Source organism: Mobula birostris, chromosome 2 (genome assembly GCF_030028105.1).
Source record: "Mobula birostris isolate sMobBir1 chromosome 2, sMobBir1.hap1, whole genome shotgun sequence".
NCBI lineage: Eukaryota > Metazoa > Chordata > Chondrichthyes > Myliobatiformes > Myliobatidae > Mobula > Mobula birostris.
The window spans coordinates 51,319,505-51,341,433 of NC_092371.1; the positions used below are offsets into that span (position 1 = coordinate 51,319,505).

At 40.2% G+C, this 21,929-nt stretch overlaps 1 protein-coding gene across 1 annotated transcript in view; it reads left to right on the forward strand.

Annotated features, from left to right (window-relative positions):
* The first annotated feature begins 5,574 nt into the window (after positions 1-5,574).
* Positions 5,575-21,929, forward strand: part of LOC140186473 (somatomedin-B and thrombospondin type-1 domain-containing protein) — a 37,476-nt gene continuing 21,121 nt past the window's right edge. Inside the window, exons 1-2 of the mRNA XM_072240790.1 lie at positions 5,575-6,152; positions 14,811-15,005. Of these exons, the coding sequence (XP_072096891.1) occupies positions 5,894-6,152; positions 14,811-15,005 (454 nt within the window). The 5' untranslated portion in view covers positions 5,575-5,893. The remainder of the gene's footprint in view (positions 6,153-14,810; positions 15,006-21,929) is intronic.

Sequence of the window (21,929 nt, forward strand, 5' to 3'; positions counted from 1 at the left end):
TGGGATAAGTAGAATCAGGTTAGGGAGGGATAATTGTCAGCTGGAACCACGGGGAGGAACAGTGAATTAATTGTGCAGGTGAAGAACTGGTAGAACCAGGTGGGTGGGAGCAAATGAAAGTGGATAATGGTGGCATGGGGGTTGTGTTTATGTGTGTGTTTGGAAGGAAGTGGTGAGAGAACCTGGGTGAAAAAGAATGAGAGGGAAATGGACGCAAGGGATGTGGGTTACCTGAAATTATAAAATTCAGCATTCATACCTCTGGGTTGTAGACTACTCAACTGGAATATGAAGTGCTGTTTTTCTAGCCTGTATTTAGCCGTATCCTGGTCATGGACAAAGCTGAGGACATGCAGGATGGTGAGGGAAAGGGATTTTCAAATGACATTCCACAAAGAGCACAATATAGCCATTGTGAACAAAATACAGGTGAGTGGAAAAACATTCACCGATCTATGCTTGGTCTCACATCATGAACGCTGAATGTTATGGACGAGGTTGGAAGAGGTGCATGTGAATCTCTGTTTCGGTTCCCGGACAAAGACGCAAAGTAATAAGCTTTGCATCTCCTTCAGTTGCAGTGGAAAGCACCAGGGTACAGGAAGGGCAGTGGGAAGGAGAAAGAGTGTGGTCCCTGTGGAAAATAGAAAGGGTGGGGAGGGGCAGACATGGCTGGTGACAGGATTGTGTAGCAGCTGGTGACATGTTTGCCAAACCTTTTTGTTTTTTTACATAGAAACATAGAACATAGAATAGTACAGCACAGTACAGGCCCTTCGGCCCACAATGTTGTGCCGACCCTCAAACCCTGCCTCCCATATAAGCCCCCACCTTAAATTCCTCCTTCTTTTTTTGAATGTGTACATTTTACCGTGTATGCTTCAACTCTAATAATCATCCTGTTAGCATTATTCATATATTTAAAAACAACTGAAAACCTCAAGAAATATTAGTCTGACTTAAAAAGGTATAAGTACCAACATCATCTAGCCTTGCAGGTCACACACAAGTGGGTTACTCTGGGGATCCGTCTGGTCATTCCTGCTCTCCTTACGGAATGGGTAAGCAGCTGTGTAGATCTGAGTTCAAGAATCACAGTGCTTTCTTTTGCTGACTTCATTGAGTAGTGTTGATCCTGACTCTACTCTCTGCTACTGAGGGAGGAGGTGATTCTAAAGCTTCTAACAAAGAACCTGATGTGGGTTCTTCCTTCTGCTTTTTACTGCATTTATGATCATTTTCAAAGTCGACCTTTTCCAATGGTTTGAAAGGTGATTTGTGAGAATATGCGAAACTAAATCTTATTCCACACCAATATTTTTCACAGTGAACTACTAGTGAACTATGAGCATAACTTATTCTGTAGGTTACACTTATATCTGTTAGGGTTTGTGAAAATAAGGTATTTTTATTTGTCTAGTCCTTTATTCTCTCCTATGCACACACAACTCTCATAATTAAATGTTTTTGGCTCAGCTGCTGAAGGAAAACTTGTCCTTCATTCTCATGTTGACACAGTATTCTAAGCAAACAGGGCTGGGTGGGCTGGAGGGAGGGTACTTTAGGTGCAGTTAGTGGTGGTGGAGGGAAGGGGTAATCAGAGCAATTTTCCCTCCCCCCCTTGTACAGCAAGTGTGTGTGTGTGTATGTATATATATATATATATATATATATATACATACACACACACACACACACACACATATATATACATAATATATATATATATATATATATATACACACATATATACATACATACATACATACACATATATTATAGTCTACACCCACCAAAGGAAAAGCAATCGTTTACATTCCTGTGTAGGTTTCTGCCATTGTCAATACCAGTCTTTATTGGTGATGGTGGAAAGCAAAACACTGATAATACACCAAATACTTCTAGTCCATTCTGCTTCTCAGGTCTAAAATTCCCCGATTCACTCTTGCCTGCCACTTCCAGATCTCTTTCCGGTCTCTTTCCAGAGGGCACTGCAATATCCCACACTACTGAGAGTTTCTCTCCCTTGTGAGTTTGAATATATTTGCAAATTGTGTTTAGTTCCTATGGCTATCACTTAGTTCACCTTGCATGTCAAAGAATAGTTGCAGTGACTATAATACTGATCACATATCTGTAAGATCCAGTACAATATTTTGGAGAAGGCCGTTTCTTGATGTAAACACATGGGTGTTTAAGACAAAGAATTGAATGCACCATCATTAAGTCAGCAAGTTTTGGGATGGATAGAGTAGAACTATATAAGATACTGAATGGTAAATTAAAGTTCATCATTCTGGATACATTAGACATAGAACAGTACAGTACAGGAACAGGCCATTTGGCCCATAATTTTGTGCTGAATCAGCTAAAAAGGAAATCAAAAACCCCCAAACTAATCCCTCCTACCTACACCATGTCCATATCCCCCCGCCAATCTTCTTTACAACCATGTGCCTATCCAAACATCTCTTGAAGCCTTCAATGTATTTGCCTCTACCACCATACCAGCCAGGCAGCGCATTCTAGGCATCCACAACTTACCCTTCACATCCCCCTTGAACCTACCTCCTCTCACCTTCAATGCACACCCTCTGGTATTAGACACTTCAACCCTGGGAAAGAGATGTGCGCTCTCTCTCTCCCTCCCCACTCTATGCCTTTCATAACTGAGTAAACCTCCATCCATCCATCCGCCATTTCTCTGTCCATGTCTACAACTGATCTATATCGCACTGTATTCTTTGCCAGTCTTCTCACTATCCACAACTCCACCAATCTTAGTATCATCTGCAAACTTACTAACCCACCCATCTACATTTTTATTCAGGTTATTTATATGCTGTACATCACAAATAACAGAGGTCCCAGCACAGATCCCTGTGGAACTCCACTAAATGCAGACCTCTAAGCTCAAATAGTCCCTTCAACAAGGTTTATTGGGTCCGAGAGTTTGAAGTGCAATACCAGAGTCTATTAATATCAGATTAATTAAGGAAATTGTTTTTAAGGGACAAATACTTGGAAATAATACCAGAAATTACAAATATTCATAGGTCAGAGTAATTCTAATGTCAAAGTACCTTTATGTCAGCATGCACTACCCTGAGACTCGTTTTCTTGCATTCACAGAACGAAGAAATAAAATAGAATCAACGAAAATCTACATACAAGTAATGACAAAGAACCAGTGTGCAAAAAAAAACAATCAATGTACACTATGAAATAAAAACAGAAAACGCCTGAATCACTCAGCAGGTCAGACAATATCTGTGGAAAGAGACGCTCCCAGTCCCAGTTAGTCAGAATGCATTTCCTGTTTTTATAGAAATAATTTGAAGTCAAAAATGACCGTAAATTGTTTTTTATCTATTTATGTACAATATCAATATTTCAAACAAATTTCTCAGATCATATCTTATTGAGATCTACAACATCCGAAAATTTAAAAGCATAATTCTATCTACATCAAAGCCTTGAGTACATAGACAATGCCTTCAAAATGGATCAAGATCCTTGTTGAAACATTGTGAAACCAAATGAGAAAACTTGACAAAGGCAGGTTTTGAAGAAAGGGAGCAGGAGTCAACAGAGAGAGTTTCGGAGGTTTGGTTGATCGCCGAGTTTGGCAAAATGTTTGCAGACATTTCGACCCCAATTGAGAAGCCATCATCAGTGTTCAGTTGAGGGTGTTATCTGCTTAGAATGCTGGTAGACTGCATTAACTTCTCCAGTTTCCGAATGGATTTTGATTAGACGCCAGAATCTGGCTGGCTGCTTCAAAATTCCGCAATATTTCAGAGGGAGTTTCATTTGGGACTGAAAGTTTATCCAGTGCTGGAAAGTCACTGACAGCAGAGATGTGGAAAAGGGCAGTGTTGGAGAATAGTAGTTATCGCTATAGAATGTAAAGAATATCAGAGGTCCAAAGTAACACAAACAAAATGCTGGAGAAACACAAACACGAGGAATTCTGCAGATGCTGGAAATTCAAGCAACACACATCAAAGTTGCTGGTGAACGCAGCAGACCAGGCAGCATCTCTAGGAAGAGGTACAGTCGATATTTTGGGCTGAGATCCTTCGTCAGGACTAACTGAAAGAAGAGCTAGTAAGAGATTTGAAAGTGGGAGGGGGAGGGGGAAGATCCAAAATGATAGGAGAAGACAGGAGGGGGAAAGATGGAGCCAAGAGCTGGACAGGTGATTGGCAAAAGGGATATGAGAGGATCATGGGACAGGAGACCTAGGGAGAAAGAAAATGGGGAGGGGGGCAAGCCCAGAGGATGGGCAAGGGGTATAGTGAGAGGGGCAGAGGGAGAAAAAGGAGAGAGGGAAAAAGAATGTGTGTATATAAATAAATAACGGATGGGGTACGAGGGGGAGGTGGGGCATTAGCGGAAGTTTGAGAAGTCAATGTTCATGCTATCAGGTTGGAGGCTACCCAGACGGAATATAAGGTGTTGTTCCTCCAACCTGAGTGTGGCTTCATCCTTACAGTAGAGGAGGCCGTGGATAGACATATCAGAATGGGAATGGGACGTGGAATTAAATCATCTATCATTTCGGATCTCCCCCTCCCCCTCTCAAATCTCTTACTAGGTCTTCTTTCATTAGTCCTGACGAAGGGTCTCGGCCTGAAACGTCGACTGTACCTCTTCCTAGAGATGCTGCCTGGCCTGCTGCGTTCACCAGCAGCTTTGATGTGTGTTGCTAGAGAAACGCAGCTTGTCAGGCAGCATCTACGGAGAGGAATAAAAATTCCTTAGTTTCTCGGCCCAAAACATCCGCTCTTTACTTCGCTCTGCCGCCTGACCTGCTGCGCTCCCGCAACGTTTTGTGTATTACGTTACATTGGCTAAATAAAGTCAGGTGATTGAATACAATCAATTGCGTGGTTGATATGCGGAAAGTCAGAAGGTATCGAGAGTTCTGAGCGACCGCGTGTTCTCGAGGAATAGAACTCGAGAGACGAGGCAGGGGTGTGTGCGAAGATCGGACTGCACAGACCGTGGCTGGGCGTTGAGCCAGATAATGAAGTTGGTGTGGAAGCTCTCCTCACGGTGAAGTGTGACAGCGTGGTTGCACTGATTCATCTATGGGTCAGGTGGGAGAACCCGGGCCTCTTTAATCAGAAATTCTAGAACACGAATTTAAGACCCAAACCGAAACCTACAGGAGTCCCCAACCCTTTTTATGCCATTAATCCCGATCATTAACCGAGGGGAAAGTGGATCCCAGGTTGGGAATGCCGGTGGAATACTGACGGAATGCTGCGCTGTCCAACGGCAGTACCTTTTCACATAGAGCATTAAGCCAAACAACTTGATCCTAAACGCGATTTAAAAAAAATAGTCATTTTAAAGAGAAGAACCAATTATCCCCAGTGCCCGACCCTCATTCTATATTTCTATTTATCTGATCTAAATCACGTAATCGTTGTGCAAGATTTAGCTACTACGATCCATGCATTATAAAAGCCACCAGTTGCCCTCCAAAAGTACTTAATTGGTAGTATTGGCACTTTGGTTCGTCTTGAAAAGCAACGGAATTTGGGAGTGTTCCCAGAAAATTACAGCGTTCCGAAATTCCTCCAAGTAAATCTAGCGCGGATTTAAAATAGGAGGTATTTCTTGCTTTCACAATAGTTTTAATAATTATTCATCAAAACCCAGCCCATGTAGAGATTGTATCGGTTTCCGTCTGAAACACGTCAATTGATGAGAGGCTAAAGGTCAGCGAGACTGAAAACTGACGGGATCCCAGCTGGCCGATCTGATTGGGAAATGAAAGTGGCCGTGGATTTGACAGTGGTGCCGCTGCCGATTTATTGCTGAAGTTGATGGCGACGGAACTGGTCTAAATTCGAGGAGAGGGAACTCGTTGTCTGTGTTTATGAAAGTGATTCAGTGGCAATTTGATTCGATTGAAATGGAGTTGAGAGCTGTGCTTTCAATTCTGGGGTTGGGGTTATTTTTGTTTGGAGCCGGTGCCGAAGGTGGTTGCGTGGACTTAGGAACTTGCTGTAAGGGCAGGGAATCCAAATGTCACACTACTGGGTGGCGGCCCGATCGTTCCTACGGAACCTGTTACTGCGACCAAGCTTGTGGACGTACTTTAGATTGCTGCCACGATTACCATCTGGCCTGCCCAGGTAATCCCGTCTGTTTTCTCTTTAACCTTTTTATGAGTCTTGCAAAGTTGTTGTTTGTTTGGGAAATCCCTCCCGGAGCTGAATAGTCACGCGGTTTCGCATGTTAAAAATATTTTATTAACTTGGACAATTAAAAGTGATGTTGAAAAAGTCAGTTACTTTAATTGTGACAGGCTGGTGAAAGAAGACGAAGTCAATAGGTATTTGAACACCGTAGAGCTTGAAATATATAAACATAAAAGATTCTGCTGGAAATCCAGAGCAACACACACAACACGCTGGAGGACCCCAGTGGGTCTGGCAGCATCTATGGAAATGAATAAACAATCAGCATTGCGGGCCGACCCTTCTTCAGGATTGGAAAGTAGACGCTAGACTAAAAATGTTGTGGGGGGGGGGCGTTGCAGGGGTAAGAAGGACTACCTCGAAGAGCCCGTCACGACATTAATCGCTCCTTCCGTCGCCTCCGTCTCTGAGCCCACTTCCTAGGCAAGAATTCCTCATCCCGTACCGAACGCCCCTTCTCCCATCTCTGCCCCGCCTTCTTGGACACTCCTTAACGGTTCTCTACCTGCTCTGGATCTTTTAATCTCTAATTGCCGATAAAACGTGAACCAGCTCAACTTCAACTCTCCTCGCTCCTCCTCGAACCTTACCCCCTCTGAACGCACTGCCCTCCATTCTCTCCGCACCAATCCCAAGTTTACCTTCAAACCCTCGGGCAGAGGGGGGTGCTGTTGTATGGCGTGGCGGACTGACCTCAGGCCAGACGGTAACTCTCGGACACCTCCTCTTATCTATCCTTTGAAAGGGACCCCACTCTGGATCATCAGGAAATTATCTCCGACACTATCACTAATCCTATCAACTCTGGAGAACTCTCACCCATTGCCACCAAACTCAGTTCTTTTACCCCGTCCTACTTCTTTTTACTTCCCACTCAAGAACTACAAACCTGACTGTCTGGACATACCTATTGTCTCTGCCTGCTCCTGCCCCACCGAACACACCTTTTCATACCTCGACTCAATTCTATCCCTCTTGGTTCAGTCCCTGCCTACCTACATCCGCGACTCTTCACATACCCTCGATCTCCTCAGCAACTTGCAATTCCGTGGCCCTGTACACTTCTATACCCCTTCAAGAAGACCTTAAAGCTCTCCGCCTCCTCCAGCATTTTGGTTGCAATATAAATCGAGCTTTATTCAATAGGCATGATTGCAAGGGATATTACACATTTTCGGTTAAATATGACTGGGCTGCAGTATAAAATTTGGCAGACAAAGCGAGTGCTAAAGAAATCCAATTATCATTCACTCCGGGAAGAAAAGGCTCCATAGAAAGCCTCTACTAAATCTTGGCCCAAATAATCTGAGTTATTTGCACACAACTGGAGCCGAGATTTAGAGGGGAAATAAATCTCCTGGAGCCGGAGAACGTACTATACAAACAGTGCCCCGCCGATTGTCAGAACATTCCCATCAGTCACGTGCGCGCCAATTATATCCATGGCGCGTTCCCTCTCAATGGCGGTTAATTTCCCCACACCTCCCCCCACGCCTCTACACTGAGTGGTAATTTACGAATTTACAGCAGTCAGTTGGACCACCCAACAACTTGTTTTTGAGATGTCCCGGATTTCAACCACTCTCTCGGTGAGTTTAAAAAAAAACTTTCCCAGATCTCTAAATAATTTTTTCTTCCTAAAAAGTACTTTTGTTCTTTTGCCACAGATTGTCATTCTCACTGTCCAGACTATCAATGCTCTATTTAATTTTATATACCTCAATCAGGTCACTCTTCCAGGGATCTATTATCTGCACTAGGCTTTTTTTTTCTCTGTTCCTTAGTATTTCTTAGGATCTATTACCCATTGTACAGGGCCTATCCTTACTTGTTTTTTGAAACTGCACCAGATCTAAATTCTCAGGATTAAGTTCATTCTGTCTTTGCTCTTCCATTTTACTAAATGAATAATACATTTTGTGACACAAGACTACCTTCACAATCAGCATTCCCAGCAAACTTCCCAAACATGTGTAAAGTTATTGATCATGCCTCTTTCAGTTATGTGCCGGTCAGTAATGGTAATGGCTAATGGCTAAGGTCCCAATACAAATTCCTGTGCTTACCAGGGTCACAAACTTACAGTTGAAAATTAACGCATGATCAATCCTCCTTCCTCCTACCACCAAACCAGTCTTGGGTCCAATTTGCTCCAAATTACTCTAGGTTCCAAAAGCTATTATCTTTTGGACTAGTTTCCTATGTGGAAACTTGAGTTTATGTTTACTGCCTCAACTACCTTAGTGTCATTGGCACTTTTGGTCATCTAGAGAAAAAAATTAGTCAGATAGGACCTCCCCTTCAAAAGCCACGTTGAGTATTCCAGACTTATCCCTGTGTCTCCAAGTCCTATCCCTCAGATTTTTCCCAATATTTTCCCCACCACTGACATTGGAATCACTGGCTATAATTACATGCTACCCTTCTTGAACAAAAGTACCATATTTTCTGTTCTCTAGTCTTGAATATTTGAAAATTTCCATCAGAATTCCATCATCATTTCCATCATTCTCCCTGCATGACAACCCATAATATAATCTCATCAGGTCCTACTTTAAGGCATTTACACTTTCTTCCTTTTCAATGGTAAATTGTGCCAGAATTATACCATCCTCTCCCTGAACTTTCCAACTACGATATCCCTTTCCTTGGTAAGTACAAATGAGATTTACTTAAGACTTCACATGTGTTGTCAACATCTTTGCATGTATTGACACCTTGGTCCACAATGAGCCATCTTCTCCATGTTCACCCTTTTGCACTTGGTATGCTTATATTGGCAGGAGTTTGCAACTCTCAGGCAATGACTTCCAGGCTTCTGCTATCTACATGATAAAAATAATTCCTCATCTTCTCCCTAATCCATTTACTAAGAACACAAGTTCACTGCACCAAATTGTTTACCCCTCTACCGGAGGGAATATGCATCTCAACTAATACACCTCTTAGCCTCTTCTGCTTCAAAGCTTCAGAGCTAACTTTACTAATAATCACATATTTTCACTACTAATAGCATCTTTGGAAGTTGCCCCTTAACCTTCTTCAATATAGAAACATCTTCCCTAGGATATGGTAACCACGCAGTACTTTAGTAGTGAAGCTGTGGCCTAAGTAGAGTTGAAGGAGTTCCAGTATGGGTCTCTGCTCCAATAATCTATGTTCTGGATAATAAATGAATGCTGTATGCCTTTTATACACATGAGAATCTTCAGATGCTGGAAATCTTAGGTATACAGACACAGTATGCTGTCATTTTGTGTGAGTATACCTTGATATCCACCTTGCTGTCCGTACCTACACACCAAAGTCCCTTGGTTCCTTTTCTGTACTGACCCTTCTATATACTGTATTCACTTGCTTTGTTTCACTCCAAAATTCATTATCTCATCCTTCAGTAAGATGTTAACTTTTTTTTATGATTAGGAAGCAGCAACTAAATTACAAAGTGACAATATGAAGCTTTGTCGCTCTGGGTACAATCAGCGAGTATGTTGGACAATGCTTTGTCCCACGAATAATTACAAAGGTCACTGGTAACTGTTTAAAAGCTTTATTGTTAGTTCATTTATTAGATATTTGGCAATACACTTGGGAATTTATAGTAAATAATGACATCCAATAAAGAACTTCCTTGTTCAATGCTCAGTTGAAAAATATTAGTGGTCTTTCTAAATTATATGCCAAACTAGTGTTGTAGCATAGTATGTAGGGAGCAGATTCAAAGAATTGATCAGCCGCCCTCCTTGTTATAATTGGAAATATAGATTCATTAATGCCTTGCATTTGTAAATTAATAAAATGATTTTTCATGGAGACAAATTTAGAAATAAAATTTAAAGCTGAATATTAAAAAAAATGACTGAGGACATTTTGGAATGAACTAAAGTGTGATCAGAGATTGGAAAAAAAAGAATCCAGAAGTCTATTATAAGTACTGTTAAAATGGTTAAAATGGGGATGTTGTGGCACCAGTAAGCTTTGCTGGAGAGCTAAATAAGCATTTTGAATCCGTATTTGCTGGAAAATAAGAAGCTGCAGATGTAATTGTAAAGGTTGGGACATAAGAGATATTGTTTGGGACCAATAGGACAGCTGCTTGTCTCTTCTCAGAAGTAGAAAACTCAATGGTCCATAAGGAAAGCACCTAAATTACTGAAGACTAGAAGCTTAGTAATTTCTGGACTTGGTGATAGATAGTCTCTGTCTAGGGCGAGAAGGTCCTTTTTTTTTGCCAAACTCAGCTTTCTAACATAGCAACTGACACTTCCAGAGATCACATAGTTGTTTTTGAGTGAGTTAATCACCCAACCAATATCTTTTGTTCAAATTTTTGTTGTTAAAGAGAACCATTCTTCAATTTGTTATGTAAATTGAAAGCAATAATCAGTCTGAAGTTAAAAGGACAGCTTTGTAAGCAAACGGCACTGTCTGTAGAGCACAAGATGATGGCAAACAGCATGAAGCTAGTTGCCCAAGGGATACAGTGTAAGACAATAGGGTTGTGTTAATTGGCTGTTATCAGACCAGGCAACACTGGCTAAATTATTTAATTCAAGTTAGTTTTCAGACCAGATCACTTAGCATATCAAATAGCTGATCTATCAATAGTTGGAAGAGTTGTGTACACAGAGTCAGCGTTTACAGCAGTAATTGTGGGTATTGAGTAACTCTATCCCCCAAAGCTTTTAGACCACCTGTGTGAAAAAATATGTGAAAAATACCACGTGCATGTGAAGTCACCCAATTGATTATTAAAAAAACTCTATAAATGTAAGAGAGGAGCCAGGCTTGTTAGGAATGATCAAGGGACAATAAAAAGAATAACAGAAAGATGGGGTGAAATAGATTGCATTTATAACCATATAACAATTACAGCATAGAAACAGGCCATCTCAGCCCTTCTATTCCGTCCTGAACTCTTACTCTCACCTAGTCCCACCGACCTGCACTCAGCCCATAACCCTCCATTCCTTTCCTGTCCTATAGATATCCAATTTAACTTTAAACGACAATGTCGAACCTGTCTCAACCACTTCTGCTAGAAGCTCGTTCCACACAGCTACCACTCTCTGAGTAAAGAAGTTCCCCCTCATGTTACCCCTAAACTTTTGCCCTTTAACTCTCAACTCATGTTCTCTTGTTTGAATCTCCCCCACTCTCAATGGAAAAAGCCTAACCACGTCAACTCTATCTATCCCCCTCATAATTTTAAATACCTCTATCAAGTCCCCCCCTCAACCTTCTATGCTCCAAAGAATAAAGACCCAACTTGTTCAACCTTTCTCTGTAACTTAGGAGATGAAACCCAGGCAAGAGTCTAGTAAACCTCCTCTGTACTCTCTCAATTTTGTTGACATCCTTCCTATAATTCGGTGACCAGAACTGTACGCAATACTCCAAATTTGGCCTTACCAATACCTTGTATAATTTCAACATTACATCCCAACTCCTATACTCAATGCTCTGATTTATAAAGGTCAGCATACCAAAAGCTTTCTTCACTACCCTATCCCCATGTGATTCCACCTTCAGGGAACTATGCACCATTATTCCTAGATCCCTCTGTTCTACTGCATTCTTCAATGCCCTACCATTTACCATGTATGTCCTATTTTGATTAGTCCTACCAAAATGTAGTTCCTCACATTTATCAGCATTAAACTCCATGTGCCATCTTTCAGCCCGTTCTTCTAACTGGCCTAAATCTCTCTGCAAGCTTTGAAAACCTACTTCATTATCCACAGCTCCATCTATCTTGGTATCATCTGCATTTCCCTGCCTTTGATTTCTGTGATGGACAACTTGTTTGTCTGCAACTCATTGGTATGTATTTTTAGCTTACAGGAAGAGTCCCTGTGTTTTGGAAATCCTTTGTGTTAGAAATTTTTTGTATTAGGAAATCTTTTATAAAATAGAAAACCTGAGTTTTAAATATGTTTTAAGAATTTTATCTGAATTTAAATGTGCATCACTAAAAATAAATGAACTGTGTTTAAACTAGTTTGTTAGCTAGAAATATCTTCTGCTTGGTTTGTGGGGAGCGGGCAAATATTGGGTATTGGCAGCTAAATTCACCCCGAAGGGATAACAGGCAAGTGAGCTAGCTTTTGAAGTGTAGGTTGCTGCGATTTAAATACCGGCCCAGATAGACTGGAAAGCTTGAGTGTGGAGGTGAGGGTCAGGCTGATCTTGCTCGCTCTCCCCTCAGTGTGCAATCCGCTCTCTGGTGGCTGTTGCCTCTGCGAGTTTTGCGTCGTTTTTGCCCCACTAATATGGTGAACCTGAGATAGAGGCTTTGGCCTACCCTGCAGCTACTCTGCAGAGCAGACCTAAGGACTCAGTCTGGTTGGGGATGTTGTCATTTGCATCTATTGTTTGCATGATGTGTGTGTTTTTTTTTCTCTTTCTCCGTGCAGTGGTTATAATCTTTTTTTAATGCATTCTACGGATTTCTTGCTTTGTGGTTGCCTGTAAGTAAACAAATCTCAAGGTGTATAATTTATGTATTCTTTGATAATAGATGAACTTTGATTTGATAATTTCCCTTCAGTGAGGGTGCCCGTAGTTATCTGTATCAGATAGAGTTTAAGATCTTCATTTGAGTTTAAAACTTTGCAGTCAGCAAAGCCAATACCATTCACAACCTAATCTTTCCATTTTTTTTGTGGATGATTGGAATGAATCAAATGTTATATCCATGTATCACACATAAAAGTTGCTGGTGAACGCAGCAGGCCGGGCAGCTGCCTGGCCTGCTGTGTTCACCAGCAACTTTTATGTGTGTTGCTTGAAATTCCAGCATCTGCAGATTTCTTCATGTTTGTGTTATATCCATGTATTTTTCTTTTGCTATAAAAGGATCTGGGACATACCTTGTCTGTGATAAGGAACTTTAGAGACAAACTTAATTTGAACTGTGAGCAGAATGGGTAATAATGGGCACAGATTTGTTCACAATAAATCCTGCTTGACTCAATCATGTTTTTTAATGGTGAATGGAATTGATATTATAATTGTTATACTCATGTATTTTCACGGTCACTAGAACAACCAATGATCTAATAAGTATTAACATCTTGGACTTGGCTATGTAGAGCTGAATGTCAATGTTTGTAACTGATGTAAAACTCAATAAACAGGTTTTAGGAGGGCACAGACTGACAAAATAGGCAGAAACTTGGTGGACAATTTAATGTAGATCATTCTGTAGTGATATATTTTGGTGGTGAGAGTGAGTAAAGGCAAAATGAGCTAAGGAATACAATTTTAGATTTAACAGGAATGGAGAGAGTTGAGGATGGTTGTCTCTAAACCTTTTGAAGTGGTGAGCCAAGCAGACTAAAGCTTTTAAAATACAATTTATACCTGGAATAAAGAAGCATTGAAGTGATGCTGAACCTTTTTAATTGGTTGACTAAATATGTTGAGAATTGTCAAAATAAAAAAATACTGAAATGATCCAAAGATATATAGAGATCTGCTCTTAGTACAGAGAAGCTTAAGAGAAATTTTGATAGAATTACTCATAATCATGAATGGTTTAACTGTGAGAATAAGGAGAAATCTGTAGAATGGTTATTAACTACAGGACTGGAGAGGGGAAAAAGTCTAAGAGCTGTGATCTGAAAAAGGTGATGAAGCGGGTCAGAAGAATTGTCTTAATGGGCTAATTCTATTACAGAGCTGGAACTGGCATGATGGGCCCAATCATGCTGTGACACTCTCATGACAGTGTTTTGAAGATAAGATTAATTCAAAAGATGGAGACTAATATAGGAACATGGAACATGGGTTAAAGGGATTGAGCTTCAGAATGGACTGAGCAATGAGAGAGAGAAAGATGGCCGGGGAACCAGGAGCATCTGTAAAAATTTAAATAATTTTTTAATTTCATATATTTTAAAAATGAGGATTATTAGAGAAATGAGTAAATGGGTGTGAGTATAGAAAAGGTTACACATGAATTTAGATTTAGTTAGGGAAATTGACAAAAAGGACTCTGGAGAACCAGTCCAAAGATAATAGTTTTATAGGGAATGATAAATTAGTTGTGGTTAGGGTTTAAAATCAAGTAGAATGGAATAAATACATTCTGATCAAGTTTCCAGGAAAAGTAGAAAGAGCAGTATTATGTGAGTGTAAACAACGTGGCTTTGTTTTTTTTCCAGTGTAAGCATTGGGCAAAAGTGTATTTCTCAATTTCTCAGCAGTTGGACTTAAATTTGTTTGTTACAACTATTCACAATTTCTGGTTTATGTGATTCTATTTCATACAGAAAGCACACCCTGCTGAGATGATGTCTGGAGAAAACAGAATTCACATTTCAGATCAATGATTCTCCTTTAGATTCTCTCTCTGTTGATGCCACCTGGCTTGTTGAGTATCCCTTGCCCTTTCTGTTTTTAATTTCAGGTTCCCCAACATTTACAGTTTTCCTTTTATTTTTCAGTGGGTGCAGAATGTTCTTGCTGTTGGTGAATGCATCCTACAACACAAATCTATTTTGAAATCAACAATGATTGGGAAAATATGAAAGGAAAACTTAGTTTCTCTTTGCATTATCATGCCATGACAGTTCTTGTCTTCCTTAGCTGTTTCTTGCAAAGTGACCGAGTGGAGTTTCTGGAGTGGCTGTGTGGAACCCTGCAAAAACACTTACCGTGTTCGTCGACGGTATATCATACAGGAGCCAAAGAATGGTGGTGAGCCGTGTCCCCCCTTAGAGGAAAGAGCTGGATGTGTGGAATATCGCAGTGACAAGGACAGAACGTGCAGGCAGTCTCTTGGTATGTTGTGAGTTACCTTTGTAGCTATAATTCTCTGTAAGTTTGTTTTTCACTTAAGTGACAACCCCTTCTGACCTAAGGCTACTTTTGACTTGAGTTACTTTTGGATGAGTTTGGTACTAAATTTATTTTTAAAATGTAGGTGTTTTTCTTGGTAGGTCTTTAAATGTTTACTTGATGTGCATCTTTCTTAAGTAAAATCTTGTAAACATTCTCTAAGGCAAAATTTGTGTATCATAATTGATACTGAGTAATTAATAATCTTATTTTGGTGACTTTAAAATTTAATCTTTGCAGAAATTAACACATATTGTGTCAATAACAATACAGTCTGTGATTGAAAAGCTTAGCAACAGATGATCTTAAAGGCATTCTTAAATTGTCGTTGCCATCAAGATCAAAAATTTACATCGTATAACACTGAAAGAGAAGTACAAGTTGAGTACCCCTTATCTGAAATTGCAAAATCAAAAATCTCCAAAATCAGAATTTTTTTTTGAGCTCTGACATGACGCCACAAATGGAGAATTCCACAAGGCACACGCAGATAGTTCTGAGAAGTGCCCTCATGTATGTAATGACCAGAAGTTGATGAAAAATCAAAAACACTGCATAACATGAAAAATATGAAGATCTCGCTCATGTATTGTAAGTCAATTTGTTGGGATCGGAGTGAACGTGCTGCTTAACAGTATGCCGATGAAGATCTTTCATGATGATCTGAAGATTGAAGATAATTGTGAATATTCTGCTGGCTGGTTGCAGAAGTTTAGGAAATGTCACGGCATTACATTGTAAAGACTTTAAAAAAAATTAAAGATAAAGCATCTGCTGTTCACGAAAGAGCAGAAAAATTTATTGTTAAATTTGTGAAGAAAATCGCTGATGAAAATGTAACAACAGGACAAGTTTACCATGCTGATTATTTTTAAATCTTACATAAAAATTTAAAAAAAATAAAATACAACTACAGTGTACTGTAAACTTTTAATCAAAACATGACATTGTAGGTGGAAGCTACAGGTCTGCTGTTGTTTGTTGTTGTTCAACAGCTGATACAGGTACCCTCCTGATGGTGCTGTTTTACTTTGGTAACCCTGCACTCATTATGTTTTCATTACATTAATGGTATGTACTAATTTTTGTTGTTAATTACAGATGTTTGATGAACAAGTGTAAGATAGACTGCTTACATAAATTCAGAATCAGAAATGACAATCGCATGCTACCTCATTATATATTCCAAAATCTGAAAAAAATCCGAAAAACTTCTGGCCCCAAGCATTTTGAATAAGCAGTACTCAACCTGAAAGGAACTTACAGGTATCAGTGTCTGCATATGCATGCTGTCCTTGTCTTTGTGGCAAGGGATAATCAGTTTCGGATGTGCTGTTGGAGTAGCGTAACACCTGTGTAGTGCTTATCTCGTATGACTGGTTATCATCGCACTCTTTATGAGCAATATCAAATTACATAGTACTACGCTCGGAGCTAGTAGGCCATCTGAAGCTCTAGATATCGGGAGGAAGCAATGAATAGAAAACACACACTTCTGGAGGGAAATATAATACAAAATATTTACGAGTAAGAATAATTCAAAATTCCAGCATTCTACTAGGTTCCAAATCTCAGATATCAAACAAAAACCAAATTCCTGTTTAGTTAGAATCAGTGATATTCATTAGAATAACCTTTGTTTCTCTAATTAATTTCTCAAACTAATTATGTCTAGTGTTATTCCCTATTTAAATGTTTACAGACTAACCTTTTTATTATCCCTAACTGGAAAAGTAATTGAATTCCTAATCTTAAGTATTATGGTTAACTTCAGTTTCAGTTCGTCAGAATGTCTACAAATTCAAAAATTACATACCTATGCAGCTCAACTCCTCTCATGACAATTCTCCAAAATCACAACTTTTAAACAAAGTAAATCTCGTTCAGTAACTTATCAAAATCTTTGCAAAAATAATCAGTTCTTGCAGAAAATCAAATTCAGATCCTTCAAATGAAAATAAACTTATGCATCCAAACGTATTAAATCCTCTACGTCATGAAACATTTCATTCCTGTGCTGGTTCTTCACTATCTTGTTTCGTTGGATTAAATAGTTGATCGTCCATGGAAAGTTAATCCACAAAGTTTATACAAGAAAAAACTTACAAATCCCTTGGTATGATTTAACAGAACTAATACCTGGTTACACGGTAGAGATCTTGGATGCTCGTCTCTGCCGATATCGTCTGGTTATAGCTGATATCTGTTATAGCTGTAGTTTCAATAGATCTTTTATTGCTATCGTCTCTCCTACAAGGGTTTCACCCTGAGGTTTTCAAGTAAGTAGGGTAAAGATACTCACTATTAATTCTACTTTTAACAGTTTATATATTTAGTTTCTCTTGCTTTCCCATGCTGCATCAGCCGTGCCTCATTCTCGCAAGACATTCCCCCCCCAATTCTTTTTTAAAAAAAATTCATTAAAGCTCATTTTCATCCATCCACAGGTGGAGCTTTTGGAGCTTTCTAACATTACATCTTTGGGTTTAATTAACCTGGGTAGTCTGGTTGAAGAACTGCAGTGCATTTTGCTGATGACACTTACTACAGTCGCTTGGTACCAGTGGTGGAGGAATGAATGAATAATCAGGCCTGTCAAGAGGGCTAATATCTTCCGTTGCTGTTGAGTTTCTTGAGAATTGTTAGCATTGTCCTTATCTCCACTGCACAAGTGGAGACTATTCCATCAAACTGTAGACTTATGCCATGCAGAGAGAGGAAAGGTCTTGGTGTGTCAGGCTGTGAGCTGTTTGAGATAGGATTTCTAGCCCCGAACTTGCTCTGGTTTTTATGTGCTTGGTACAAATCATGTCCCTGGTTCACAATTGGAATTTGGAAATGGTTGCACTGCTGAATATTAAAGGTTGGTGGTTAGACTCTCATTTGATAGATATGGTTAGCCAATAACATAAAGCAGGATAGTAAAAGTTTTTTTCATTTTATATAAGGAGTAAAAGGGAATTGAGAGTTGATATTACAGCACTGGAAAATAATGCTGGTGAGGTAGTAATGGGGAATGAAAAAATGGCAAATGACCTTAATAAATACTTTGCATTGGTCTTCACTGTGGAAGACACTAGCAGTGTGTCAGAGGTCTATGAGATTCAGGGAGCAGATGTGAGTGCCATTGCAATTACAAAGGAAAAAGTGCTAGGCAAACTCAAAAGGTCTTAAGGTGGGTAAGTCACCTGGGTCAGATGGACTACATCCCAGAGTCCCGAGAGAGATTGCTGAAGAGATAACAGATGCGTTGGTCATGATCTTTCAAGAATCACTTGATTCTGGCATGGTCTTTGAGGACTGGAAGATTGCAACTGTCATTCCACACTTTAAGAAGGGAGGAAGGCAAAAGAAGAGAAATTATAGGACAATTAGCCTAACCTCAGTTCACAAGATCACAAGACAAAGGAGCAGAAGTAGGCCATTCGGCCCATTGAGTCTGCTCCGCAGCTCCCCCCATGAGCTAAACTATTCACCCATCTAGTTCCAATTTCCGGCTTTTTCCCCATATCCCTTCATACCCTGACTAATTAGATACCTGTCAATCTCCTCCTTAAACACCCTCAATGATCGGGCCTCCACAGCTGTATGTGGCAACGGATTCCACAAATCCATGACCCTCTGGCTAAAAAAATTTCTCCTCATCTCTGTTTTAACTGGGTACTCTCTAATTCTAAGACTATGGCCTCTTGTCCTGGACTCACCCACCAAGGGAAACAACCTTTCCACATCTACTCTGTCCAACCCTTTCAACATTCGAAATGTTCCTATGAGATCCCCTCTCATTCTTCTATACTCTTAATGAATACAATCCAAGAGCTGAGAAACGCTCCTCATATGTTAGCCCCTGCATTCCAGGAATCATCCTTGTAAATATTCTCTGAACTCTCTCCAACATCAGTACATCCTTTCTAAGATAGGGGGCCCAAAACTGCACACAGTATTCCAAATGAGGACTCACTAATGCCCCATACAGCCTCATCAGCACCTCCTTACTCTTATACACTATTCCTCTTGAAATGGATGCCAACATAGCATTCGCTTTCCTTACCGCCGGTCCAACTTGGTGGTTAACCTTTAGGGTATCCTGCTCGAGGACCCCCAAGTCCCTTTGCACTTCCGATTTTTGAATTTTCTCCCCATCTAAATAATAATCTGCCCGATTATTTCTTCTTCCAAAATGTACAACCGTACATTTGTCAACGTTGTATCTCATCTGCCATTTCTTTGCCCACTCTCCTAAATTGACTGTCTCTCTGCAACCTTTCCGTTTCTTCAACATTTCCTGCTCCTCCACCTATCTTGGTGTCACCCGCAAACTTAGCCACAAAACCATTTAATCCATAATCCAAATCATCGATATACATCGTAAAAAGAAGCAGCCCCAACACCGACCCCTGCGGAACACCACTAGTAACCGGCAACCAATCAGAATAGGATCCGTTTATTCCCACCGTTTGCTTTCTGCCTATCAGCCAATGCTCCACCCATTTCAATAACTTTCCTATAATTCCATGGGCTCTCATCTCATTAAGCAGCCTCATATGCGGCACCTTATCAAAGGCCTTTTGAAAATCCAAATAGACAGCATCCACAGCCTCTCCCTTGTCAATCTTATTCGAGATTACCTCAAAAAATTCCAATAGGTTGGTGAGACAGGATCTTCCCTTCATGAAACCATGCTGGCTTTGGCCTATCTTGTCATGCACCTCGAGGTATTTCATAACCTCGTCCTTGAGGATTGACTCCAATATCTTTCCAACTACCGATGTCAGACTAATAGGTCTGTAATTTTCTTTTTGCTGCCTCCTTCCTTTCTTAAATAACGGAACTACATTTGCGACCTTCCAGTCCTCTGGAACCATGCCAGAGTCTATTGATTCCTGGAAGATCATTTCCAATGCTCCCACAATCTCCAAAGCTATCTCTTTTAGAACCCTTGGGTGCACCTCATCTGGACCGGGAGACTTATCTATTCTTAGTCCACTTAGCTTCCCAAGCACTTTCTCTCTAGTAATCTTGACTGTACCTAATTCTATTCCCTGATACCTCAGGCTATCAGGTATATTGCTCATGTCTTCCACTGTGAAGACTGATGCAAAATACTCATTCAGTTCCTCCACCATCTCTTTGTTATCCATTATAATTTCTCCAGCATCATTTTCAATCGGTCCCGTATCTACCCTTGTCACTCTTTTACTCTTCATATATTTAAAAATACTCTTAGTATCCTTTTTTATGTTAATCGCCAACTTCCTTTCATAATTCATCTTTTCTTTCCTAATGACTTTCTTAGTTTCCTTCTGTAAGTTTTTAAAAGTCTTCCAGTCCTCATTTTTCCCACTAATTTTTGCTTCCTTGTACGCCGTCTCTTTTGCTTTTATTTTTGCCTTAACCTCTCTCGTTAGCCACATATGTGCCATTTTTCCATTCATGATTTTCTTTTTTCTTGGTATATATTTTTCCTGCATTTTCCTTATTTCTTGTACGAATTTCATCCGATTCTGCTCTGCCGTCCCTCTATTTAGCTTACTTTTCCAATCGACTTGGGCCAGTTCCTCTCTCATACCACTGTAATTTCCCCTGTTCCACTGAAATATCGATACACCTGATACCAGCTTCTCCTTTTCAAATTTGAAACTGAACTCAATCATATTATGATCACTACTTCCAAGGGGTTCCTTTACCTCCAGCTCCCTAATCGCCTCAGGTTCGTTACACAGCACCCAATCCAAAACAGCTGGTCCCCTGGTGGGCTTCTGGACAAGCTGCTCCAAAAAGCCATCCTGTAGGCATTCTACAAACTCCCTCTCCTGAGATCCATTACCTTCCCGACTTTCCCAATCCACTTTCATATTAAAATCCCCTATAATTATCTTGACGTTTTCCTTCTGACACGCTTTTTCTATTTCCAGCTGCAACTTGTAGTCCACATCCCGGCTGCTGTTTGGAGGCCTGTATGTAACTGCTATTAGTGTCTTTTTACCCTTGCCATTTCTTAATTCTACCCATAAGGATTCTACCTCTTCTGATCCTATGTCCCTTCTTTCTATTGATTTGATATTGTTACTTACCATCAGGGCCACGCCACCCCCTTTACCCACCTTCCTATCTTTCCTATACGCTGTGTATCCTTGGATATTCAGCTCCCAATCACATCCATCATTTAGCCATGACTCGGTGATGGCTACAATGTCATATCTTTTAACCTGCAGCTGTGCAGCAAGGTCATCCACTTTATTTCTAATGCTGTGTGCAGTTAAGTATGGTACAGTTGTTGGGAAAGTGTTGGAGTCCATTATTAAGGATGAAGTTATGGGGTACTTGGAGACTAATGATAAAATAAGTCAAAGACAGCATGGTTTTCGTAAAGGGAAATCTTGTCTGACAAATCTGTTAAGAGTTCTTCGAGGAAGTAACACGCAAAGTGGAGAAAGGAGACACGGTGGACGTCATTTATTTGGATTTTCATAAGGCATTTGATAAGGTGCCACAGATAAGGCTGCTTAACAAGATAAAATCCGATGGCATTACAGAAAAGATATCGGCATGGATAGAGGAATGGCTGATGGGCAGGAGGCAGCGAGTGGGGGCCTTTTCTAGTTGGGTACCTGACTAGTGGTGTTCCTCAGTGGTCAATATTGGGACCGCTACTTTTCACATTGTTTGTCAATGATTTGGATAATGGAATTGATGGCTTTGTGACAAAGTCTGCAAATGATACGAAGATAGGTGGAGGGGTAGATAGTGCTGAGGAAGCAATGTGATTACAGCAGGACTTAGACAAATGGAAAGAATGGGCAAAAAAATGGCAGATGGAATACAGTGTTGGGAAATATATGATAATTCACTTGGTAAAAGGAACAG